Source organism: Mustelus asterias, chromosome 9 (genome assembly GCF_964213995.1).
Source record: "Mustelus asterias chromosome 9, sMusAst1.hap1.1, whole genome shotgun sequence".
Classification (NCBI taxonomy): domain Eukaryota; kingdom Metazoa; phylum Chordata; class Chondrichthyes; order Carcharhiniformes; family Triakidae; genus Mustelus; species Mustelus asterias.
This window is the reverse complement of record NC_135809.1, coordinates 93,226,383-93,253,332: the sequence shown is the minus strand read 5'-3', so window position 1 is coordinate 93,253,332 and position 26,950 is coordinate 93,226,383. Positions and strand designations below refer to the sequence as shown.

Here is a 26,950-nt window from a genome sequence, read left to right as displayed (position 1 = left end):
CCCTTTTCTTGCCAAACAGTCCCAAAGAAAGCACAAGGAGTGGAGCAGTTGCACAAGTGTCAAGGGATGCTTTTCGTTCACCATTCAACAACATGACTGGCTGAGACTAGCATTGTGCTTGAAGCAGCACTCCAGGCTGCAAAATAAAAATGTAACAGCTCAGTATAGAATCATAGAATCCCTACAGTGCAGAAGGAGGTCATTCGGCCCATCGAGTCTGCACCGACCACAATCCCACCCAGGCTGTATTCCTGTAACCCCACATATTTACCCTGCTAATCCCCTGACACTCGGGTCAATTTTAGCATGGCCAATCAACCAAACCTACACATCTTTGGACTGTGGGAGGAAACCAGTGCACCCGGAGGAAACCCATGCAGACACGAGGAGAATGTGCAAACTCCACACAGACAGTGACCTGAGGCTGGAATCGAACCCAGGTCCCTGGTGCTGTGAGGCAGCAGTGCTAACCACTGTGCCACCCCAGTAGCAAAGCTCATTGCGACTGCAGATGAATTTATTTATTGGCTGTTTATTTATCCTTCTGCTCCTTCTGCTTTCTAGGCACGGTGGCACAGTGATTAGCACTGCTGCCTCACAGCGCCAATACCCAGGTTCAATTCCAGCCTCGGCTCATTGTCTGTGTGGTGTTTGCACTTTCTCCCCGTATCTGCATGGGTTTCCTCCGGGTGCTCCAATTCCCTCCCACAGTCCAAAGATGTACAGGTTAGGTTGATTGGCCATGATAAATTGACCCTCGTGTCAGGGGGATTAAAGTAAAAGTAAAGTTTATTAGTCAGAAGTAGGCTTACATTCACACTGCAGTGAAGTTACTGTGAAAATCCCCTAGTCGCCATACTCCGGGTACACTGAGGGAGAATTTAGTATGGCCAATTCACCTAATCTGCACATCTTTGGACTGTGGGAGGAAACCGGAGCACCCGGAGGAAAACCTGGGTCCCTGGCGCTGTGAGGCAGCAGTGCTAACCATTCTGCCACCGTGCTGCCCCAGGGTAAATGAGAGTTAAAGGATCTATGATTCTTCTGAAGAATGCCTGTTGCAGGTGATTAATTCCTGAAGTAACAGGAAGAATCCAGCACCTTGTATATGTGAGTATTCTCCATGATGTATCCTCACTCCATCAGTCTCTGCTGAATGTTGCACAAACAGTGATAAGCAGATTTCCAGGAATTGTCAGCAGTTTAAGGGTTAAAGCTAAAAGTCACAAATGTTATGTCATCTCTGAGCAGTTAATTCGCTCTGCAAGGCAATGTTTCATTCAATGTTTCTGCTCTGAAATTAGGCAAACCGAAGTGAAGTAACCGTGGTTGCGTTTTTCATCATGCCTGCGAGGACCAATAACTTCAATGTAGAAACCCTCAAGGGGCAAGCAGTACGAAAACAACTTTGGTAAGAAAAGTACAGATTGAAGAACGTCCAAAGGAAAAATAAGTAGATACCTGTAAAAATGTTGAACTGTTGAATTTAGAGGGCTCAGTAAAGGTCGAACCCACAAGGGATATCTAATAATACAATTTTTATTTGTCGTGATGTTGGAAGTTAGTCATCTGAAGGTGAAGAAACTAGTAAAATATGAATGAGACCTTGAAAACGAACTGCTCATCTTTAGTGTGTGTAAGAGTTGGAAAACTGCTTAAATTGTTTGGATGACTGTGTAAAGGTTCGGGCTACTGTCCAACACTATTAACCCTGGATTCACAGCAGATTCACCCCAAAAAGAGAGGGAGGTGTTAACTTTGTGATGGTGTAAGGTTGGGTCAACAGCTCATCTTAATCTTTCCAAAGTTTTTTAATTGATGCCAATGGAAATAAAGATTGTGTCGGATGTAAAAGAAACCATTGATTTGCTATTACCTGTTTTTCACCATCACAGGAAGTCCAGCTTTATCCCCAAATCTCAATGATTGCCACGAGCAGGATTGTGTGCCTCTGGACTAATGGTTACCCCCTAATTATAGGAGAAGACAACAAGACTGATTTTGGTTTCCAGCAGAAGCAGCATCGAGAGGAGACAACAGGGAACCCGTTGCAATGGACGGCTTTCCCTGATTTTTTCATTGGGCGAGGCAAGCTGTCCTGTGCCTACTTTCTGCCTCTTGGCCATACTTGCACTGTGTTCTGTCATTGTCTGCAATATGGTCAGCTCCTCCTGTATGTCAGGGGTTCAAAGCTCTTACTGCTTCCACTCTGGCAGGGGAACCCTACACACAAAATCAGGAAGACAATCGGCATGGAAAGGTTCTGCTGCTTTGAACTCTATCCTATGAAAAATACTGCCTTTTGCATCACAGGAAAATGGACAGTAGTCAGCATTGAAAACAGGAAGGTCTGAGGCTCTGCACACCACAGCTTGTTGGTATCTTCTCTTTATATTTAACACTCAGTCATGCATCTTTACCTCTTGACTGTCACAACGTGGCGCTGCATTGTTGTAGTTTCTAACATAAAAACATAGAAAATAGGAGCAGGAGGAGGCCATTCAGCCCTTTGAATCAGCTCCAACATTCATTATGATCATGGCTCACCATCCAACTCAATGGCCTGATCCCGCTTCCACCCCCCATATCCTTTGATCCCCTTATGCCACAAGTGCTATATCTAACTGCTTCTTGAGAACATACAACGTTTTGACCTCAATTACTTTCTGTAATTGAGACTGACCACTCTCTGGGTGAAGAAATTTCTCCGCATCAGTGTCCTAAACAGTCTACCCTGTGTCCTCAGACTGTGACCCCTGGCTTTGGACACCCCCACCATCGGGAACATCCTTCTTACATCTATCCTATCTAGTCCTGTTAGTATCTTATAGGCTTCTATGAGATCCTCCCACATTTTCCTGAACTCCTACAATCCTATTCGACTTGATCTCTCCTCATACCTCAGTCCTGCCATCCCAGGGATCAATCTGGTAAACCTTCTCTGCACTCTGTCCAGAACAAGAACATCCTTCCTCAGATAAGGAGAACAGAACTGCACACAATACTCCAGGTGTGGCCTCACCAGGGCCATGTATAATTGCAACAAGAACCTGCTAGTGTTTGCCTTCACAGCTACATTCTAACTGTTGCTCCCCTTTCCTTTTTTTAGGTCAGCCAGGAGACTTGGAAACTATGCCAGACATAATGACCATGAAGAGCCTGATAATAGTGCACTATTCCTTGCTTTTAGCCTTCCAAGGCCTAGTATCAAATTCATTATCTCACATGAGTTGAATAGTGAGATTGAACCACTGCACTGGAGGGAACGTTGATGAATTGAACAGCAGTGGGCGTCGGTGGTATGGCAGCCTATGGGAAGAACTACTTAGACTAGCTCATGTCTCTTTACTGAAAAAGACAGAGAGGCAGACTTCAAAGGGAGGCTCTTATAGCTTTATCCATATTTTCATGAGATGTAGCTTTGCTGCCTGGGCTCATGCTACAGTCAATTAACATGCAATTAATGAAACAAATATCAACTTTTATATTGAGAAGTGAAAGACCAGGAATTGGTGCCATCCACAACGATTAATAACCATATTGTAATTTTACTGGCTTACAGAAAGGCTTACATACATTCTATTTGCCACCTTGGCATGAAGCTTTATTACAAGTCTGAAGCATGCTTTTTATATATATTCTCCCCGTGTGTGTGTGTGGGTTTCCTCCAGGTGCTCCAGTTTACACCCACAGTCCAAAGACGTGCAGGTTAGGTGGATTGGCCATGCTAAATTGCCCCTTAATATCCAAAAATGTGTAAGTTACAGGAATTAGTGGAGTGAATGCACGGGGTTAGGGGGAAAGGGCGGAGGGTGGGCCTGGGTGAGATATTGTGTCAGAGAGTCACTGCAGACTCGATGGGCTGATTGACCCCCTCCTGCTCTGCAGGGATTCTATACGCTGGTCCTTCTACAAGATGATCCTCGATGATTGCAACATGAGACAACACTCCTGTAACTAGTTGTACTGTTGTGCCAGTACATTAGATCAAACTTTCCTTGCAGATATCAAGTTGATGCAGCCTTCTGCTGAGCCCACTCTAGCCCAGACTGCAAGACTACATCTTGTGAATGACGCATAACAGCCTCCTTTCTCACATATTGCACAAACCAAGAGAAGGGATTGGATAGAGGAAATTTTATATCTGTTATATGTAAACAGCTAAATTAAGATCTAAGAGATATGGGGTATATCGAATGAATCTCAAATCATCTCAGCAATTGAAATCTTTGCCAATCAAGATACAATGAATGAAGCCCATTGAAAAATGTGGGAGAAGAATGCATATTAAATGATTCATGTTTCTTAATAACACAAATTGATATTCTTATGAACTTCTGTAGGAAGTTATGGGGAAAGTATAAAGTCTAAAACAACTTGTATTTAAATGTCAGCTTTTAATCACGACACAAATCACTTCACACGCAATGAATTAGTTTGAAATTCAGTGGCTGTGTGTCGATCATGAGTGTCCAACTCTTAGTCTTCACAGGCTGCATAGAAACCATGGATGTCATACATAAAAACAATGGCCCTAACTTCCTGGCTCCCAAGTGTCGAATTAGGAGGTACCTCTAAGATGCACCGGGGAATCCCTCTCGGAAGTTCCCAGATAGGCTCCATATTCTCCTGGGCCTCTCTGCTGTCTTTTACAACATTGATTCCTCCATCATTTTCCAACGTCTCTCTTCCACAGTTCACCTCTGAGCCATTGTTCTCTTCTGGTTCGTCTTGTACCTCATCATGAAAGCATCACATTACTTCCAATAATTTCTCCTCTATCCAGATTAATTACTTCTGGTGTGTATTATTCATAGCACCCTCCTTTTTACCATCTACATGTTAACCCTCAGCAACATAATCTTGAAGCATTGGACCAGCTACCATATGAATACTGGTAACATCTAGTTCAATCTGAAGATTATTACTTCATTCGCCTACTGCCCTCCAAGACCTAGATGAACCAGAGTTTACTCCAGTTTAATGTTGCCAGAACTGTAACCATTCTTTGTGGCTCTCTGCAGCACTGTATGTTTCTGGTATCATTTGCTGCCATAGTGTTAATGTTGGCTTCAACTTCATTCCCCCATATCCACTGGGGGCAAACTGATTTTTTTCCAAATTTGCACTATTGCCTGTGCCTACCTCTGTTGCTCTGAGTGATGCTGAAACTTATGTCTTTATCATGTAAGGGCTCAACATCTCCAATACTCTGTCAACTGGCCTCCATGTCTCAACACACCACATACTTCAATTCAACAAAAGATTGCAACTTCTATGCCAACCTACATTATGTCACAGAGTCCCATCATTCCTGCTCTTTTGAAAACTGTACTCGGTTTCTTTGCCCCAGTAAAAAATACTTTTTTCAGTTTCAGGGTTTCACTCCAGTCAGCTTAATCATCACCTTCTGTTTCGTGTCCTCACATCTTCAGTCTTCTAACATCAGGCTGCTCCTTATTTCTCCACTCTACCATTGGTCAGTCAGCCCTCATATTCTCATTCTTCTGGTACCATTCCATTCACCTTGTCATTTCCCTACTCACATTGACAAATCTCATCTAAGCTCTTCTCTTAGATTGTGCCTTTGATTCCCAAAGCATCTCCACTTCTCCTCTGGCTCTGCATCCATAATTATTTCTTCCAAAATGCAAATTGCTTTGAGGTAGATTTACTATGATTTACGATGTGATTTACTATAGAAAACTTTCTATGGTGGGATTGATTTGGAAGGAATCTTTGCTTTACATGCTTTACGTAAACAACAGTGTCATTTCTCTTCCTGGTAGCTATCTAACCCTGATGGGAGGAAGATTTTAGAGCTTAGTGTTCCCTTTATTTGATTAGTATTTAAAGATCTGTGTTCACTTGAAGGCGGATTGCACTGAGGACTATGGCACTCGTATGTTTTCAGTTCTATGTTGCTCTCATTTATCATGCAATCAGCTGAGTCTAACTAGAGTATTAATGAAGGGTGATGAGTGATATCAACTCATGCACGTGCCCAGAAAGATTGAACACACTTCAGTTTCTGACGCATTGCCACCATGCTGATAATTTCCTCCTTCCCCTGGCTAATGCATCAAATGTAATGCAATTCTCCTTCAGGTGATTTTGAAAAGCTCAAGTATTTGCAGATTCTGACTATATTTGCAACACAAATATGTATTTTTTTGTATGAGTGGTCTCATTGTTATAACTTAATAAGCATCTCCATTCAAAGTAATGAATGAATACAGATGAATAAGGGTTTGAGCTAAAGACCGTACGCAATAGGACAAGGAAGCATTGTGTTCTGTCACTATTCAAGTTAACCAAGGGCTTCAAATTTTGTGCGTAACTCCTAGGATTGTTTCTGAACCAGTCTGGTATTTGAGTCACATGAATAATGCTTTTTTTTATACCAGAACTGCAGTGGGGATGGGCTTTAAAATGCTACTTGTGGTTCCCATCGCTGACATATGATATGGTAAACAGATGTTATGGCTGCTTCCAGTAGCCGAGTGTAACCATCTCTGGCCTTCCGAAGAAGGCGATGAAATTTGTTGAAATGCTAGATTTTGCATGCTGACTTAGTGCAGTGACGGCGCACGGTTCACTGAACCCAGACTATGGCCTATTTAATATTTAAAACCCTCTTGCCCTTTTTTTAGTGACCCTGGAATACAACTCCTGCCCTTTTACCTCCTCCCTTCTCACCGCCCAGTGCTCCAAGGTGAATTTACTCGAACTTCTTTCAATTGTGTTAATTTAGTACACTGTGTTTGCTGCTCATCAGTGCTTCTCTACAGTGGGGAGTCGAGACTCAGAGGGGGTGACCACTTTGCAGAATACCTCTGCTCAGTCAGCTTCATGTCATCTTCATTCTCCACCCCACCCTCATTCTGGCCTCTCTGTCCTTGGCTCCTGTGATATCCCAATGAAGCTCAATGTAAATTTAAGGAACAGCATTTCTTTTGATGAGGCAATTTACAGCCTTCTGGACTCTACATTGAATTCAGGAGTTTAGATCATGACATCTCCCCCCATTTTTTCTTGTTTATGTTTGTTCTTGGGTGGTGGTTGTTGGTGACGATTCTGCTTTTTCACATTCACACCCCTTCCAGACCCATCTTTTGTTTTTTTGCTTGTCCCATTTCCACTCTCTTTGGCTTTGCACCATCTATCGTTTTGTCCTTTTATCTCATCTGCTTTCCACCCCATCACAAAGCTGCACTCTTGTTCATCTCCCATCTCTCCGCTCTGAACTTGTTTAAAATCTCTTATAACTCTTAACTATTCCTAGTTTTGACAAAAGACCATTGATCAGCAATGTTAACTTTGTTTCTCTCTCCATAGTTGCTGCCTGACCTGCTGAGTGTTTCCTGTGCTTAGTGTTAATTTCTAGCATATAGTATTTTGCATTTGCATTAGTGTTCCTAAGGTCCAGCATTGTGAAGAAGTTAATAAAGTAAAAATATTATAATGACATAATGGCCAGAATTCTCCGGCCGCCCCGCCAGTGAGGACAGAGAACTTGACACTCAGCCAAATCTCCATTCCCGCTGAAATGAATGGCTGGAGAATCCCACCCATAGTCTTCATTGACACGTTTGGCTTTTGTACACGCACATGCAGATAATCAGTACATTCTGTCACTTCTGTTGGAAATAGGCAATAAAGTAAACTTAGCCTTGATAGAGTTCCTTAAAATTTAAGTTCATTTCTTTCACTTTGTCCCATGCATTAAGATGTTGGAGAGATTATTAATTACTTCAACATATGTCAAATTAGAGGTTAAAGAACATAAATTTGTATGAGTGAACAGTAAAGTAAAAACAAATGAATCATTAAACATTTATTTGCTTAAAGGATGATAAAAAGACATTCAAGTGCTCCAAATTGAGTTTCTATATTAACTTGGGTAAGTTAAGAGCATGGGACTTTAGGATCAATTACAATTGGATGTTGGTAGTTTTAGCTTTTTTCTACTTTTATTGATGTTTGGATTTTAATTAATTTTTATCAGTTAAATTAAGCCAAGTTCCCTTTCTCCCTGCCCCTCCCATCCCCATCTAGTTGTGGGCTTGGAGAAAAAGTGGTAACAAGGGATAACCATAGTAGTGTTATTTGTTTTGAAGGCAATTCTTGACATTGCCAAGTAGATTAGGCCAATAATTCTGTTATGGAGTATGACGATAGTTCTACTGGTCTGGGATTCTGATCATTCTCGAGAAGTCTGTGACTCTTGTCATTATCTTTTTTTAAACAATAGTTTATGGACACGTTTCAAAGTCCACCTGCTTAACTTCATTTTGATAAGCAAGGATTGTAGAACCCAGGTGAACACCAATGCATATTTATGTTTCAGATTGGCTCAGTTGGTAGCATGTAGTTTGGGAGCCCTTGGACAGGTAAACATCCTGAGTCTCAGGTGAATATCCTTTGGATAGGATGTTAAACCAAGATCCTGTTTGTCTTGTTAAATGTCCTTTGATGCTGTTTGAAAAGTGGGAAGCTTTCCCACAACCAATACTATCAAAAAAATTCAAGGTTCAGTCAACGTAATGTTGTTTGTAAAATGATGCTGGTTGATATGGTGTCTCATTTGATTACATAAGAACAATCGATACGCTTCAAGAGTGATTCATTGTGTGACTGGATGGGTGCTGCTGTTTTATTTTGTTTGCTGTATCTTTATCAAGTTAACCAGTGGCATGTAGTTGATATTTTTATGATGTGATGTAATTGACCTTGTTTAGACAAAATACACAACAAATATAAGGATGCAATAACTTTTCACTCATGAGATTGAATGAAATGATATTAAAGAATGGAGTCCACAGCACTGCTAACTCATGGGCCTCATGGGTGGCACAGTGGTTAGCACTGCTGCCTCACAGCGAGAGTTTTAACACCACCAGGTTAAAGTCCAACAGGTTTATTTGGTAGCAAATGCCATTAGCTTTCGGAGCGCTGCTCCTTCGTCAGATGGAGTGGAAATCTGCTCTCAAACAGGGCATACAGAGACCAGAGACACACAATCAAGTTACAGAATACTGATTAGAATGTGAAACTCTACAGCCAACCAGGTCTTAAAGATACAGACAATGTGAGTGGAGGGAGCACTAAGCACAGGTTAAAGAGATGTGTATTGTCTCCAGACAGGACAGCCACTGAGATTCTGCAAGTCCAGGAGGCAAGCTGTGGGGGTTACAGATAGTGTGACATAAACCCAACATCCCGGTTTAGGCTATCCTCACGTGTGCGGAGCTTGGCTATCAGTTTCTGCTCAGCGACTCTGCACTGTCGTGTGTTGTGAAGGCCGCCTTGGAGAACGCTTACCCAAAGATCAGAGGCTGAACTGATACGCTGCAGGAAAGGATGTCCCGAGGCATGGTACATTGGGGAAACCATGCAGACGCTACGACAATGACTGAATGAACACCGCTCGACAATCACCAGGCAAGACTGTTCTCTTCCTGTGGGGGAGCACTTCAGCGGTCACGGGCATTCAGCCTCTGATCTTCGGGTATGCGTTCTCCAAGGCGGCCTTCACAACACACGACAGCGCAGAGTCGCTGAGCAGAAACTGATAGCCAAGTTCCGCACACATGAAGACGGCCTAAACCGGGATGTTGGGTTTATGTCACACTATCTGTAACCCCCACAGCTTGCCTCCTGGACTTGCAGAATCTCAGTGGCTGTCCTGTCTGGAGACAATACACATCTCTTTAACCTGTGCTTAATGCTCCCTCCACTCACATTGTCTGTATCTTTAAGACCTGGTTGGCTGTAGAGATTCGCATTCTAATCAGTATTCTGTAACTTGTTTTTGTGTCTCTGTGCCCTGTTTGAGAGCAGATTTCCACTCCATCTGACGAAGGAGCAGCGCTCCGAAAGCTAATGGCATTTGCTACCAAATAAACCTGTTGGACTTTAACCTGGTGGTGTTAAAACTCTTACTGTGTTTACCCCAGTCCAACGCCGGCATCTCCACATCATGACTACCATCGGCCTCACAGCGCCAGGGATCCAGGTTCGAATCCTGGCTTGGGTCACTGTCTCTGCACATTCTCCCTGTGTCTGCATGGGTTTCCTCCGGATGCTCCGGTTTCCTCCCACAGTCCAAAGACATGTGGGTCAGGTGGATTGGCAATGTTAAATTTCCCTTTAGTGTCAGGGGAACTAGCTAGGGTAAATGCATGGGGTTATGGGGATAGGGCCTGGGTGGGATTGTTGTCGGTGCAGACTCGATGGGCTGAATGGCCGCCTCCTGCACTGTAGGGATTCTATGACACATATCACACATGTGGAGATTTGCAATTTGACATTATGTTCTTCCGATAGTGCTGTCGGCTGGAACAGCTGAGCTGTGGGTTTTGGAGTTTCAGCAGCAGCTGATGTCACTGTGATGCATCCGTGAGAATGAGAGTTTCTTAGATAACACTTATAGATGTGGTTCTAGCACTGCTGCCTCACAGCACCAGTGACCCTGGTTCATTTCGGTCTTGGGTGACTGTATGAAGTTTGCACGTTCTGCCCGAGCCTATGTGGGTTTCCTCCGGGTGCTCCGGTTTCCTTCCACAGTCCAAAGATGTGCAAGTTAGGTGGAATGGCCATGCTTAATTGCCCCTTAGTATCCAAAGATCTGTAGGTTAGGGGGACGAGTGGGGTCACGGGGATAGGGCCTATGGTAAGGTGCTGTGTTGGAGAGTCGATGCAGACACGATGGGCCAAATGGCCTCTTTCTGCTCTGTAGGGATTCTGTGATTCTATGATATCTCAAGCAGAGAGGGAAGGGTGACTGCCAGTTAATACAGCAGTTGAAGCACAAGTCCCTTGAGTGCATCTCGCTCTTCAACTATTGTTATGCTCTGAGTACTAATGGGGCCACTGCTTCACCCAAGTCAGTCCACAGCAACATGTCTGACTCAGCTGTACAGGAGAAAGGTTGGGAAAAATAATGGTAATCGGGGATTCGCTAGTTAGAGAAACAGGTGTTTCTGCGGCTGTTAACTTGATTCCAGATGTCGCCTCCCCGGTGCCAGGGTAAAGAATAGCTGCAGGGCGTTCTGCAGGGGCAGCCAGTGGTCAGTGTCCAGATAAGGATCAATGACATGGGTAGAAAGAGGGATGTGGTCCTGCAGGCAGATTTTAGAGAACTAGGGGAAAAACTATCTTAAAGGTAGTAATTTCCAGACCACTTTTGATACACGTGCAGGTGAGTGAGGAAATGGGAGGATGGTGCAGCATGCGTGACTGGAGAGATGGCGCAGGAGGGAGGGCTTTGAATTCCTGGGACTTGTGGATCAGTTCTGGAGGATTTAGCTGGATAGATGGCACCTAAACAGAGCCAGGAGCAGGGTTGAATTGAATTGGTTAATTACTGTCACATGTACCGGGATGCAGTAAAAAGTGTTGTTCCTTGCGAGCTGTTACATAGCATTCATAAAATATATAGAGGAGAAGGAATGGATAGGGTGCAGAATATAGTGTTGCAGTTACCAATAAGGTGAAGAGGAAGATCAGCTTGATATGTGGTAGGACCATTCAAAAGTCTGATGGCAGTGGGAAAGAAGCTGTTCGTGTCAGTTTTTGGGTCGGGTGGTTTGCTGTTGCTGTTGAGAAGGGTTTAAGCTAACTTTTTGGGGGGGCACAGTGCCACAGTGGTTAGCACTACTGCCTCACAGCGCCAGGGACCCGGGTTCGATTCCTGGCTTGGGTCACTTTCTGTGTGGAGTTTGCACGTTCTCCCCGTGTCTGTGTGGGTTTCCTCCGGATGCTCCAATTTCCTCCCACAGTCCAAATATGTGTGTGTTAGGTGGATTGGCCATGTTAAATTGCCCCTCAATGTCAGGGGGACTAGCTAGGGTGAATGCATGGGGTTATGGGGATGGGTGGGATTGTGGTCGGTGCAGACTCGATGGGCCGTATGGCCGCCTTCTGCACTGTAGGATTCTCTGATTCTATGATATGATTGGCAGGGGTATGTGAGCAATGAGGAGGAATACCAAGATGCATTGAGAATTGAAAGAGACAGATAGTACTAGAATGGGAAAGAAGAGGCATTAGGCAGGGCAAGAATAAGAAGGAATGCAATGAGGTTCAAATTAGATTTCCTATGCATGTATGCGGATGTAATATGATAAATAAAGACTCTTTTAAATTCCGGCCTGTTACCATCATGTCCGTATAATACCATGTCTTCCTTTTCTGTCACTTAAACACAGAATCACTGAACCTCAAATTATTCAAAATTCTTCTCGGATTTTACCGTGTTCTTCCGATTTCATGAGCTTGGAAAACAAACATGCCATTTCCAGTGTCTCTAAGCAAGGCACCACCCTGGCATCTCTCGTCCCATCTTTACCAAGCTTCACACAGCTCCACAGGGTAGCGATAGTGAATTTGAGCTCTAACTGAGTGGGTCAAACTGTAAAGGAAATGAAGGCAAGTATTTGCATTGAGGTAACACGCTTCATTTCCCCAGGATATCCTGCAAATGAAGTACTCTAAGCAAAATATGATAGATAATTTGCACGTAAAAACATCCCAGCAATAGCAATAAGATTGCTATTAAACTAATTTATTTCAAAAAGTAAATGTTGGTCAAGGCACCAGAAGAACTTCCCTTTTGTTCTCCAAGATCTTTATTGAAGGCAGATGGAGCCTCAGTTTAACATCTCGTCCAAAAGAAGACATCTCCAACAATCCTGTGCTGCACAGTCATGTCAGCCAAGATTCTTCTGCATCAGGGCTTGAACCCACTATCTTCTAGCTCACAGATGAGCGTGCTACTAACTGAGCTAAGTCTGGGGACCAAGTGGTAGTGGTGACTAATGCCCAGACATCTCTGACTAGAGTGCCAGCACTGTTACTGTCTTTGATTAGGGTTTTTGACATCATTGAGTCTGTTCACAGAAGAGGTTGTTAATGAAGCAGGATTGTTTGCAAAAGTCACTTAACTCTGAACAAAATACCCTGCAAGGTGTGATGAATGCACCTACTAAATCTGTGCAGTCATGGATGAACAGTTGACTGCACTGCTGTCAACAATGGTGTGCACCAATGGCAACTCCAGGGACCTTGCAACAAAGCACGCAATAGCACCAGTTCTATAGAGTGGCACCATCTGTCATGTATGATCACACTGCTGCTACATTCTTAAATCTTAAAGAAGCTCTCAATGCGAGAGCAACAAAAACTTAACGTGTCTTCTAAGAGAGACAAATTTATAAAAGTAAAGAAACCAGGCAAAAATTGATAGAGGCTAGAGAGAGCGACCACATCAACCAAGCTGATAACTGTATTGGTACATCCTGAGAATTTGGGTATCGTTCTCTCAGTACAACAGAATGCAAATTCAGCTCATTCGCTGAAATCTTGCTGCTGTTTACGTTGGCGGGATCTTGCAGTCTAGCCAATGCTCATCCCCGTGGCAGGTTTCCCAACAGTGGGAGCTGTGTTCAATGGGATACCCCACTGACGATGGCGGGATCATGAGATCCCACAGCCAGTGAACGGCATTCCGCCTCCCGCCACTATGAAACATGCCGCAGAGGGGGAGAAAAATCCCGCCTAGCATCATAGTTACAGATTAACATAGAAGTCCAAGGCCAGGTGTTAAAGAGTGGCTAAATCCTTAAAATGAAAACTTTAGTAGGACATGGGAAATCATTCAAGGGATAAAATTTAATCATGTAATTGTGAAATATGTTTTTTATTAAATAAACCACTCTTTTTACATTTTAGAAATTTCAGCTGCTGAGAGAAAATATTTTGAATGAAAAACAAGTAGCGAAACTGCTTTAAGCGATTTGTGGGTGGCCAGATTGTGAAATCACAGGGTGAAATAGCTGCTGTCCTGCACAATAGGATTTTTTACAACTCTACATACAAGTATAATGAATTATGGACTTATAATGAGTTTTTAATAAAATGTATGCTTAATGTACAAACGTTAATGTATAATCAAAAGGTTATTGGTATTGGCGTAAGCTTCAAAGTTTGTAACGAGTAACTTTGGATAATCAACTTGTGCAGCCACTATGGAGTTGGAAATGCTAGTTACGCAAAAATAAGAATTGTCATTGGCAAATAAATGTTTTATGCCAGTTATTTAAAACCTATTGATAATCAGCAAATGCAAACTGATACCAGAAGGAGGATCATTTTACTCTATCTCCAGATTCAGGTGAGCTAGGGACAGAGAAATTCCAATTATCTGAAACCTTGTGTGTTTTCTTTCAGGGACACCGCCAATGTGATCAAAGAAAAATTTGGCAAAAAGCTTTACGAGTCACTCTTGGAGTAAGTACCTGTGTGCAATGGAAGCACAATCCTTAAGAATGACAAATGCTCCATATTAGAGTCATATTCAAACAAGTTGGACACTTTTCTATTATTTTTTGTTGTTAATTTTTTTGTCTTTCCGAGTGTGGGTGATGATCTGTCAGGTCAGCTCAGTTGCTGGCATTCTTACCCCTGAGTTGGTAACCCCATTTCTAGGTTGGAGCACAGTAGTACAGTACATTACTAAGTAAGTGCTGCATTATTGGAGGTGTTGTCTGTTTGGAGGGAAATGTGTCTTCAGACCAAAGGTTAGGGGATTAGCCATGCTACATTGCCCTTTGGTGTCCAAAGTGTGGTTGGGTGGATTGGCCATGGTAGGGGATTATGGGGATGGGGTGGAGGGGCATGCCTGGGTGGGATGCTCTTTCGGAGAGTCAGTACAGACTTCATGAGCTGAATAGTCTCTTTCTGCACTGTCAGGATTCTATGATTCTATTGATTAAAGTTCCTAAAACACAATTCAGAACAGAGCAGTGACTTTACCTAGTATCTTGACCAACACAATAAAAGCAAAATACTGCAGATGCTGGAATCTGAAACAAAAACAGAAAATGCTGGATAATCTCAGCCGGTCTGACAGCATCTGTGGGGAGAGAATACAACCAACTTTTCAAGTCCTGATGACCCTTCGTCAGAGCTCTGACAAAGGGCCATCTAGACTCAAAATGTTTAACACAGTGGTTAACACAACTATCTCACAGCGCCAGGGATCCAGGTTCAATTCTGGCCTTGGGTGACTGTGTGGAGTTTGTACATTCTCCCCGCATGGGTTTCCTCTGTGTGCTTCCTCTGTGTGCTCTGGTTTCCTCCTACAGTCCAAAGATGTGGGGGTTAGTTGGATTGACCATTGTAAATTGTCCCTTTTATATGTGTAAGGGGGGCACTAGGGGGGTAAATATATGGGGTCACAGGGAAAAGGCCTGGGTAAGATGCTCTGTCAGAGAGTCATTTCAGACTCGATGGGCTGAATGGCCTCCTGCACTCTAGGATTCTATGGTTCACTTTCCAACTTCACCCCAAGTTAGTGTAGAACATGGTAAAATTAACAATGATGGAATTGGAGTGTTTTGCTGTAATTTGAAGTAAGGCACATTGGTGGGGCAGAAATGGGAGTTTGCTCTGCATCCATGCCCTGCTGTGTTTGGCCTGAAGCATTGACAGTGGGTTACAAATAGAAAGAATAGGAAAAGTGTTCTGTTCTCACATAAATTCATTCTCCCCCCACCTCCAAATTTAAAATAAAAATTGAGAAAAAAATCGCAGGATTATTTGTGAGAAAAATAGAGTTTTAAAACTACTGTGCTGTACAGGTTAGCCTGTTCAAGAAGTGTCAATTTGGTTTCAGAGGTGAGATGCCCAATATAAACTCAATTTTGGATCGGGAGGACTTCACTATGATGAAGAGAGCCATTTATGCTACTCAGGTAAGCTCTTCTGCAGAGAAATTCAGGAATGCTCTTTTCTGTAGTCACCATTCTTCAGGCTTTACCCTATATAAACATTTGATTTGATTTATTATTGCCACATGTATTGATATAAAGTGAAAAGTATTGTTTCTTGCATGCTATACAGACAAAGCATACCATTCATAAAGAAGGAAAGGAGAGGGTGCAGAATGTAGTGTTACAGTCACAGCTAGGGTGTAGAGAAAGATCAACTTAATGCGAGCTAGGTCCATTCAAAAGTCTGATGACAGCAGGGAAGAAGCTATTCTTGAGTCAGTTGGTACGTGACCTCCGATTGTGTGCGTGCCGGTGTGTGCGTGCGTATGTGTCTTTCTCATTTTCTCACTCCCCTGACCCATGCATATCTTTTTGACAAACAGCGTCGTTCCCTGCCTCCTATTTGTACACACAACATGCTGGATGACTCCAACGATCTCGTCCTCAAGGCAGTCCGAAGGATTGGGTTGTTTAATAGCATGAGTGACAGAGTCAAGGTATGGACACTACTTTTCTTGGTTACTATGATAAATTCTTAATGAATTCCCTACACCGATGGAATGGCTCATAACAGCGATAGTCCAATAATTTTCAATCAAATATACTTGCTTGCCATTGGTTTCAGAGTGGTTGTTCTGACAAGTTCTTCCCTGAATAATAAAATATTACAGTGACAGAATCTTTGAGTGGGATTTTCCACTCCCACCTCCGACAGGAATCATCACTGGCAGGACAGAAAATTTGATGACGAGCTAAAGATCCATTGAAAAAGCAGGCAGTGAAGAGGATATAAAATTTTACAGACGGTTATAGATAGGCTAGGAGAATGGGCCACAATTTGGCAGATGGAGTTTAATGTGGATAAGTGTGAGGTTGTCCATTTTGGCAGAAAAAATAGAAAGGCAAATTATTATCTAAATGGAAAGCAGATTGAAAGTTTGTCTGGGCAGAGGGATCTGGGTGTCTATGTTCATGAATTGCAGAAAGTCGGTATGCAGATGCAGCATGTGATAAAAAAGGGAATGGGATGTTGGCATTAAATGCAAAAGGACTGAAGTGTAAAAGTAGAGAAGTGTTGTTGCAATCGTATGGGATGTTGGTGAGACCACATCTGGAGTATTGTGTCCAGTTTTGGTCTTGAGGGAGGATGTGGTGACATTGGAGGCAGTTCAGAGGAGGTTCACCAGACTGATTTCGGGGATGAAAGGGTTGACGTACGAGGAGAGATTAAAGAGTTTGGGCTTCTACTCGCTGGAGCTTAGAAGGATGAGAGGGGATCTGATCGAGGTATATAAAATTCTAAAAGGGATTGATAAGGTAAATGTAGACCAAATGTTTCCTCTTCTGGGGCAACTCAAACAATAAGTCGCAGGTATAGGTTGAGAGAAGGTAGATTTAAAACTGAGGTGAGGAGGAACTACTTCTTACAGATGGTGGTGAATTTGTGGAACTTGCTGTCCCATAGCATGGTGAAGTCTGAATCATTGAATGGTTTCAAGAAGGAGATAGATATATTTCTAATTTTTTTTTAAAAAGGGATGTTGTGTTATGGGGAACAGGTAGGGAGGTGGATTTGAGACCAGGGAGAGATCAGCCATGATCTGATTGAGTGGTGGAGCAGGCTTGAAGGGCTAAATTTGCCAACTTCTGCTCCTAATTCCTCTGTTCCTATGACTTTGGGCAGGAATTTTCGCAGTACTGGAAAATCCTGGCCTATTTTTTTCTTCTGTTCTCTAAATTTTCCTCTGGTTTTCTCTTATCCGTCCTGTCCCTGACGGACAATGCTCACTTCTGGTAGTTGCCTTTGCCCATCTCGCCCTTGTTGCTTCAAGTGGTAATTCATCGTGTACAAAGCTTGAATAGTGATTATTGCTGAGACATTAGACTATGCAATCATCACAGTGGAACTGGCTTGTGTCTTTAGCTGTTGTGCAGCTGGTCCTTCCTATAGGATTCACTGATTAGCAATTCCAAGCGAGAATGCTGCTGATTTCCCATTGACCCAGAGTGTTTGATCCCAATTACTGTTTCCCCACTAGCTCTGGATGAGATCAGGGAACAATTAACAAAGCAGGGATCGAATCTTCCATCTATTTCATCAGTCCCACACAAGGTACCATTTCCCACTGGACCATCAGGGGAAGCTTAAGATTGAATCCTTGCCTCTGCCATTTTCTAAATGGCTATTGTTCATCTTTCAGGTCATCTTTCATCCAGAGTTCCTGTCGTCCACCAGCCCTTTGCTCCCTTTGGATTATGAAGAGTTTGTGCGTGGCTGCCATTTGGGTGTGTTTCCTTCCTATTACGAGCCATGGGGATACACTCCTGGTGAGTTGCAGCAAGTATTTGTTCATAATTTTAAAAGAGTAGTCGATTCATGGGTTGTGGGCGACAGCGGCAAAGCAGTATTTGTTGCCTATCCTTGGGGCTTTCTGCACGTTCTCCCTGTATCTGCGTGGGTTTCCTCCGGGGTGCTCCAGTTTCTTCCCAGTTCGAAAGATGTGCTGGTTAGGGTGCATTGGCCATGCTAAATTCTCCCTCAGTGTACCCGAACAGGCGCTGGAGTGTAGCAACGAGGGGATTTTCACATTAACTTCATTGCAGTGTTAATATAAGCCTACTTGTGACACTAATAAAGAAAATTTTAAGAGCTGGTTGCATAGTGTAGAGCTGGAGTCGCGTACAAACTAGGCTGAGTACAAGTAGAAAGTTCCATTCCTGAAGAACATTGATGAATCAATTGGGTTTTTAGGAGTTTGCTATTTTCCTGGTGCTGACTTAGTCAGAGGCCAGTTATCTTGCTGACCAGGTGATAGGCTCCCGTTAATGATCAGCATTGTAAAAGCCAAACTGAGAGTGAATTGTAGTGACAGTTGGCACTAACACGTGCGGTGCATTTAGAATTGGGGCTGGCCGTCCAAATCTGCTAAAAAATCACTTTGTGGCCACAAAATATCGAACGTGGGAAATGGAAAAATATGGTGTGTGAGGATGTCCTGTGTTCGGGGCAGAACACAGTCTGCATCGACCTAAGTTGTTTCTGAACTGCTTGGAGCCAAAACTGTAAGTGTGAGACGTGTTGGTTAGGGTGTATTGGCCATGCTGAATTCTCCCTCAGTGTACACGAACAGGCGCCAGAGTGTGGCGACTCGGGGATTTTCACAGTAACTTCATTGCGGTGTTAATGTAATCCTACTTATGACACTAATAAATTAAAAAGAAAAAAGAAACGAAATGTGTTTGCCCTCACCTCCTTGAGCACAAAATTTACATTTTTTTCAGACACTTAAATCATTCTAAAAGAGCAACAATATCTTCCTCAAGCAATGTTTGCAAGACAAATTTTCATTTCTGTCAAGAGTTATTCATGTGTCTCTTCAGGTCTCCATATTATTTAATAATGCAACTTCGTGAAAGCAGCAAATAGCCAATTTTCAAGCTTTTAAGAATACTTATATTTAACCAGTCATTGGGAGCAGTATGCGTATCCTCAGCATCACTAACTCCTGAACAACTACTGAACCCCAGGGAAGTGTGGGTTAGGTGGATTGGCCATGCTAAATTGTCCCTTAGTTTCAGGGGGACTAGAAGGGTAGATGCTTGGGTTTATGGTGATAGGGCCTGGGTGGGAAGGTGGTCGGTGCAGCTTCGATGGGCCGAATGGTCTCCTTCTGCACTGAAAGATTCTATGATTCTAAGTGGCTTTCCTGATTGATTGTGCACAGCAAATTTCAGATCTCGCCAGGGCACTCGTACCTCTCTGCATTCACAGTGGATCGGTACCCAGAGAACAGTGTCATTGGCTTACCTACAAATTAAATACTTTAAAATTCAACAACAAGTAGTCCAAACAGTTCAATCAGCAAGTTACTAATTACCAAGAGAACTTGGTGTAGAATCCAAACAGGTTATAACTTAACCTTACGGTGACTGTTACGTGATAGGTGAATATGCTTGGCAACATCGCCATGCAAAACAGAACGTCCTTTCTATCAATAAGAACATCATTTTGTCCGACTGAAAATCGCACTTGCTGAAAAGCAAAAGTCACGTTTTTCTCATTTCTGCTTTTGGGTGGCAACAATTCATTATTCTGTCATTCACACACCCTCTAAACGCATCATGTTTTTTTTCCGAAACTGAAACAGAAAATTCTGGAGAAACTCAGCAGAGGGCGGCACGGTGGCTCACAGCGCCATGGATCCGGGTTCGATTCCTGGCTTGGGTCACTGTCTGTGTGGAGTTTGCACGTTCTCCCTGTGTCTGCTCCGGGTGCTCCGGTTTCCTCCCACAGTCTGAAAGACGTGCTGGTTAGGTGCATTGGCCATGCTAAATTCTCCCTCGGTGTACCCGAACAGACGCTGGAGTGTGGCGACTAGGGAATTTTCACAGTAACTCCATTGCAGTGTTAATGTAAGCCTACTTGTGACGAATAAAGAAAATAGAGCCAACATTTCAAGTATGGGTGACCCTTCATCAGAACTCAAAGATTCTTCCAGACTCGAAACGTTGGCTCTATCCTCTCTCCACAGATGCTGTCAGACCTGCTGAGATTTTCCAGCATTTTCTGTTTTTGTTTCAGATTCCAGCATCCTCAGTATTTTGCTTTTATCTTGTGGTTTTTTTAAAATTGTCCTCTTACCACTCCCTTTGGCTGTGCCCCATCAACTATTTAGTAATTTAATTTCTCCCGTCTTCCACACTTTCACATCTTCCATTTTGTTCTTTTTCCCACCTATTCCCCTTTTCCCAGTTCTGATGGAAGGTCATCACAACCTGAAGGTCCATCTAACCTGAAGCATTAGTTTTGATTCTTTGTCCATGCATGATGCCTGACCTGCTGCCAGCACTTTCTTGTCTTATTTCCCTTTATTCGCACGTTGTCAACTCGCCTACCCGTAACCCAGTCACAATTAAACTTCAGAGGTACAGCAGAGTTTGAGAGGAAAGAAAGCTGAAACAAGGAAAAGGGTCCACAGTTTGAAGATCCTACAAAAACCTTGAGTTAGAAGCAAAGTAAGGTTCCAATAGAGAAAGAAAGGGTAAAAGCTGAAGGCAAGAGAGAAACCACCATCAGAAAAAAGGTTTTTCTTCAAGAGAGCGTTGTCAGTTACCTCTGCAAGATGCTCCTCGTGTTGCATCTTTGGTCTGTACGTAGATTCTTCCTGGATGCAGTTACCTTCCCCACACATATATTTTGCACAGAATCATCAAACCCCTCAGTCCAGTGTATACAGTCTTCATTATACAGGAGATTAAAGGAAAATGACAGTAATTATTATTTTATTACCACCATTGTATCACATCACATAATGCAATCCGTTCCAAAAAAATATTTTCAATTAAATGGGCACTACTTTCCTCTTCCTCAATTTTGTGGTAATACTTCTATACACACCAGTAAATCAGAAAATGATGGCAGAGATTATTTGAGGTGGATCAGTGTAAAAGAAAGACCTCACTGAATAGTTCAGAGTCATTACAGGCTGCTTTTGTAGATTCCCAATTATTATTCCCCAAAAAAGCAGTCAATAAGCACCTTTCCGAGCACTATTTGTTGGAGTGCTCTGTTCATAATTGGTCCATCAATCTTGCATTGTGAAAAAGATAAACCTGAGTATCTCAGACAGAAATTAACTGCGTCAGCTATGTGTTATGCTGCAGGAAGGTATCATTATTATAATCAGTCTTTTTCCGGATTCAATCTTCTGTTGCAATGTCAGGAGAACCAGTGTCCATATTTTTCTCAATTGTTTTCCTGGCCTGCTGAGAAATGATGATGATGTGCAATTTTCAAGCATGCAGTTGCTGAGAATGTGATTTTGTTAGCAGCAGGACTTGGGTGGATTGGCCAAGTTGGCAGCATTGTGACATGAGTGAGTGGAGGAAGGCACTGGCCAGTGAGAAGCAATCTATCAGCACTTGAGTACTTCAGCAGGAAAGAATCGAATGTCGCAACTCAAGGAACCATTAGGAAGAGTTAGATAACAGGAGAAAAAGTGACAATGTTGGGACTTGAGTGTACAAGAAGAGGAGGAGGCAGCATTACGACTTAGCTGAATCAGGAGAGTGACATTGGCAGAGAAATTGTTAGAACTGGCAACAGCTAAACTTGGACGGGTGACCAGGAAAAACTGGTGGCAATCAAGCTGACGGTGGAAGAGTCCAACTCGGACTGGAGGTCAACACATTGGGAAGAATTGGGAAGAAGCAGCAATTTTGGGGAGCAGATGGGCAACTGGCCAACAAAAGTCCTCAAGTACTTTGCAAATGTGACCTTCCTTCAAGTGTTAAACTAGAGAATGAGTGTCGGCAGGATATTAAATTGGAGAGAGAAAACTAACTGAGCTTGCCAAGCGTACATACGCCTCAATTCTACCATCTTAGGCAGTCCCTCTGAGTCGAGGCTGACTTGCTTCCACGTAAGCAATGCGTTCTCAGGTGACCGAAGAGTCCAATGCATGTTCTCCGTCATAGGTGGGCAAATGGTGGTTGGAGGGGTGCATGGGTGGGGTGCCAGGCTTGCCACGCACTCCTTTCGTTCTTGCTGCTTGTCTTTAGCTTGCTCTCAGTGATGAAACTCAAGGTGTCCAGCTCCTTCCCGGTGCTTTTCCTCCACTTTGGCCAGGGATTGCCAGACATCGATGGGAATGTTGCACCTTTTTGAGGGGATTTTGAGGTATCTTTGCAGCATTTTCCCTGCCTTCCTGCGGCTCGCTTGCCATGTCGAAGCTCCGAATAAAGCGCTTGTTTTGGGAGTCTTGTGTCAGGCATGTGGGTGATGTAGCCTACCCAACAGAGCTGATCAGGTGTGGTCAATGCTGGGGACATTAACCTGAGTGAGAACACCTAACATTGGTGCACCTATCCTGTGCCCCCCCCCTCCCCCCTGACCTCTTCTTGTTAATGGACATGTTGCTGCTTTCTGCTGTGAATGGCACCCTTACTTCATCCGCACTCTGAATTGCCCATCTTCTCCGCTCTCACTGGTGATGAGATGCCATACAAAAGGCTACAGTGCAAGATAGCAGCTCAAAGTGTTGGAGATAATATTATAGAGATTATATGGATAGAGGATTGGCTAACTAACAGGAAGCAGCGAATAATGAAGAGGGGATCGTTCTTAGGTTGGAGGGCAATAACCAGTCGGAGTGCCAGAGGGATCAGTGCTGGAACTGCAGCTCTTCATAATATATAATAATGATTTAGCGGAATAGAGTGTACTGTGGCCAAATTTGCAGATGATACAAAGGTGGGAAGGAATGTAGGGTGTAAGGAAGAGATAAGTCATTTACAGAGAGATGTTGGTGGGTTGAGCGAGTGGGAAGAAGACTGGCAGATGGAATTCAATGTGAGAAGATATCAGATTGTTCATTTTAGAAGGATGAAAAGGCAGATTATTACTTAAATAGTGAGAGACCACAGAAAGCTGTAGCACAAAAAGGACTTTGAGGGTCCTGGTTCATGAAACCCAGAAAACTAGCATCCAGGTACAGAAGGTAATAGGGAAGGCAAATGGAATGTTGGCTTTTATTTCAAGAAGGCTGGAGTATAAAAGTAAAGAGGTGTTGCTGTAGCTAACAACGTAGAAACATAGAAAATAGGAGTGGAATAGGCCATTCGGCCCTTCGAGCTTGTTCGACCATTCATTATGATCATGGCTAATCATCCAATTCAATAGGCTGATCCTGCCTCCACCCCCCCCACCCGCCCCCCAATATCCTTTGATCCCCTTCGGCCCAAGAGGTATATCTAATTTCTTCTTGAAAACATGCAATGTTTTGGCCTCAACTGCTTTCTATGAAATGGTCTCCTTGCCAATAAGATATAAAGGAGTAAATCAACCAGGATTATTCTTCCTGATTACTCTCCAGTGGCTCCTGCTAGATAGTCATGTGAGATGTAAAGAACCTGAAAATACTTGCTACCTAAACTCACGTGGGAATGTTGGCCATTTGGTGGCGATATTGGAAAGTTGCCAATGGCATTGCAACTGAAGAGGGAGGAAAATTGGGGCCATTACACTGTGCAGAACCATGCAAACATGAATTTGTTGTTGAACTGTCCAGCTGAGATTGTGTTTATCTGCCAAAGTTGCGCACTCACACTCAAATACTTCTCAATTTTACTCCTCTATCTTCACGTGTCTTGTATGTTTGCTCCCTCATCCTCGGACACTAATCAAGTTGACTTGTAGATGCCCAAAACAAAAGAATTTCACTTGGGTATGTGTGCGGTATTTCTTTTCAATTACAACAATTCAAAACCACAGTTTTGCTGTCTAAATTTCAGGGTTTTTTTAAATGACTGGACATTCGTGTCAAAACTCATCTACGGGTATCTGGATGAAAATGACATGTGGATGGGTTTTTGACGAGTGTATCTGGGTTTTGACCACTGAAGTTTAAGTTAGAAATAAATGAGTCCTGTAACAATGCTCACTATTACAGTGGAAGGTGGAACTTTACAATATAATTTAACTTTGCTGTCAAGAAAAAGTGGATTCTAATGGCATTTACTATTTGTTTTCATCCTCCAGCTGAGTGCACAGTAATGGGCATCCCCAGCATCACTACCAACCTCTCTGGCTTTGGGTGTTTTATGCAGCAACATATTGCTGATCCAGCAGCGTACGGTAGGTAATATGGTTCCTCTATACATCCCTGGGGATGGACGATGTAATTTGAACCATACCCAGTGATACTTACATTAATTGTTGATTAGTAACAAGTTTGCCTTGGGGGAAAAAAACAGCTCAGGAGACAATTGGTGAGGAATATGGAAAAGGATTTTACTTGTTTACCGCTGGATTCAGTGGCCCATTATATTCTTACGGAGCTTGGAGGAGCACGGTAGAGATGTAACTTTAAAAATGTTTTGCAACCACTACTTAAGTCTTATTGATTTATATACATTGTCAATGGACCACACAAGACCTGCTACATCAGGAGGCAAGCTGTATCTACTTGAACCTAAATTTTGTATTCCGGTCCTGCACCGTGTCTGCGTGGGTTTCCTCCCACACTCCAAAGATATGTGAGTTAGGCTGATCGGCCAAAGTAAATTGCTCCTAAGTGTCAGGGGGACTAGTAGGATAAATAAGTGGGGTTACGGAGATAGGGCCTGGGTGGGATTGTGGTCAGTGCAGACTCAATGGGCCAAATGGCCTCCTTCTGCATTGTAGGGATTCTATGAACTAACATTAGGGCTCCTATTTAAATGTGCATGGCTTCTAATACCTATTTCAGGCCATTGCCTGGTCACAATAAAAAGCACTCCTTACTAGTATTACAGTTCGTTTATTTGTAGGGAAGATCAGGTAGAAATGGTGACAACCAGCTCCTCTCCTCAGCAACCAAGGTCAATAGAAATCCAGGTCTCTTTTTCAACAGCCAAGTGTAAACCTAGCCTCCATCAACATTGATGCTTACCAGCAATGGTCACGTGCACCACTCTGCTCTTTAACACAGATTAGCTGTCCCTATTTATTTGTTTTGCGTCTTTCAGGCATTTTGAGTGTTTGTTTTCTTTATTCATTCATGGAATGTAAGCATCGCTGACAAAGTCAGCATTTGTTGTCCATCCCTAATTGCGTGGAGTGGTGTGGCCTGCTAGGTCATTTTAGAAGAAGTTAAGGGGCAACCACATCACTGGTAGGTGTGGAGTCACAAATAAGCCAGACCAGGTAAAGGTGGTTGATTTCCTTCCCTAACGGCTATTCGTGAATCAATTGGGTGTTTACAATAATCAATGATAGCTTTATGGTCACCATTACTCAGACTGGCTTTATAGTTCCAAATTTATGAATTGAACTTAAATTCCACCAGCTGCCATTGTTTGAACCCATGTTCCCAGACCATTAACCTGGGCCTCTGGATTATTAGTCTCATGACATTACCACTTTGCCACTGTGTCTCTTGTGTGGATCCTTTTATTTTTGTTGCCTCTTTAAAATCAAGACTTGAAAATAATGAAATAGTAACTGGGAAAAGTTTTAAGAAATAGAATACAATTTCTTCCCTCAGGCCAGCGTTGAAAAGCCTTAATTAAAAAGGATCACCGTTTTAATAATTTGCATTCTTTCTGCTGTAAGTAACAAACTGAAGAGTTGTTTGACAACAATGATGTGTTTAAAATTTAATTACGATGAGCAATGGAGTAGAGAAGGATTGACGTGTTCTACTTTCGCACACCTTGCTAATTCAATAACAGACATAAATGAGGATGGACTGGCTTTTTGTACATAATGTGGGCTCCATCTTACCTCCTTTTATCTTGTATCTTTTTCTAAGGTAATTGTATTGCTGATCATTGCATGGGGCCATGGCTTTTAATAATATAATCACTAGTTAGAAACAGCTCTCTCCTCAGCAAGCTGTGCACCTTCAAATTGGCCTGGTTGGAAGGCAAGCCGTCCCCATGAGGGACATGTTCCTTGTGTAATAACATTAGACAATGAACAAGTCGGAACCCAGGTCTTTGTTAATAAAATTACTTTCAATGGTACTAATGCCACAAGCAAGTTGGATAATACCCTATATTTCCTCCCAAGTAAATAATTGTTCAGCCTCACTAAAACAGATTGCATTCAAAAATAACTAAATCTAGTTTACAGTGAAGGCTGCTTTAGAGATCTGATACAAATAGCATCATTAAAAACCTTATAGAGACAATAGCAAACATAGTTATATAAAGAACAGCAGGCAAACGCATTTTGGAGAATTATACAGAACAGGGAAAGAACATTTGGTCCATCATTCAGTCACATACGCATTTTCTCCACTCCCTGATTTGTTACAGATCAGACAGACACTGTGACCTGCAGATATTACTACAGGCACTGTACATTAGAGGAAATAATAGAGGTACTGTACACTAGGAAGAATAATACAGCTACTGTTTGTTACGGAGATGCAATATCTAAGCAAGGACATTACATGCGCAGCATGTCAGTGAGAATGTCTAATAGTATAGGTGACACAGGTACAGTATGTGAGATATATGTAAATTAGAATAAAACAAGCAAGTGGGTGTACCTACACCTCAGGTACTGCAGAGGTTCAAGAAGGCAGCTCACCACCACCTTCTTGAGGGCAACTAAGGGTGGGCCAAGGATGCCCTCATCCCATAAATGAATTTTTGAAAAAGTATATTTATGAGAATAACAGGCATGG

At 42.8% G+C, this 26,950-nt stretch overlaps 1 protein-coding gene across 1 annotated transcript in view; it reads left to right on the top strand.

The window, feature by feature from the left end:
* Nucleotides 1-26,950, top strand: part of LOC144498838 (glycogen [starch] synthase, muscle-like) — a 103,073-nt gene that overhangs the window by 65,431 nt on the left and 10,692 nt on the right. Inside the window, exons 8-13 of the mRNA XM_078220585.1 lie at nt 1,305-1,411; nt 14,233-14,292; nt 15,680-15,758; nt 16,160-16,273; nt 17,978-18,104; nt 24,316-24,411. Of these exons, the coding sequence (XP_078076711.1) occupies nt 1,305-1,411; nt 14,233-14,292; nt 15,680-15,758; nt 16,160-16,273; nt 17,978-18,104; nt 24,316-24,411 (583 nt within the window). The remainder of the gene's footprint in view (nt 1-1,304; nt 1,412-14,232; nt 14,293-15,679; nt 15,759-16,159; nt 16,274-17,977; nt 18,105-24,315; nt 24,412-26,950) is intronic.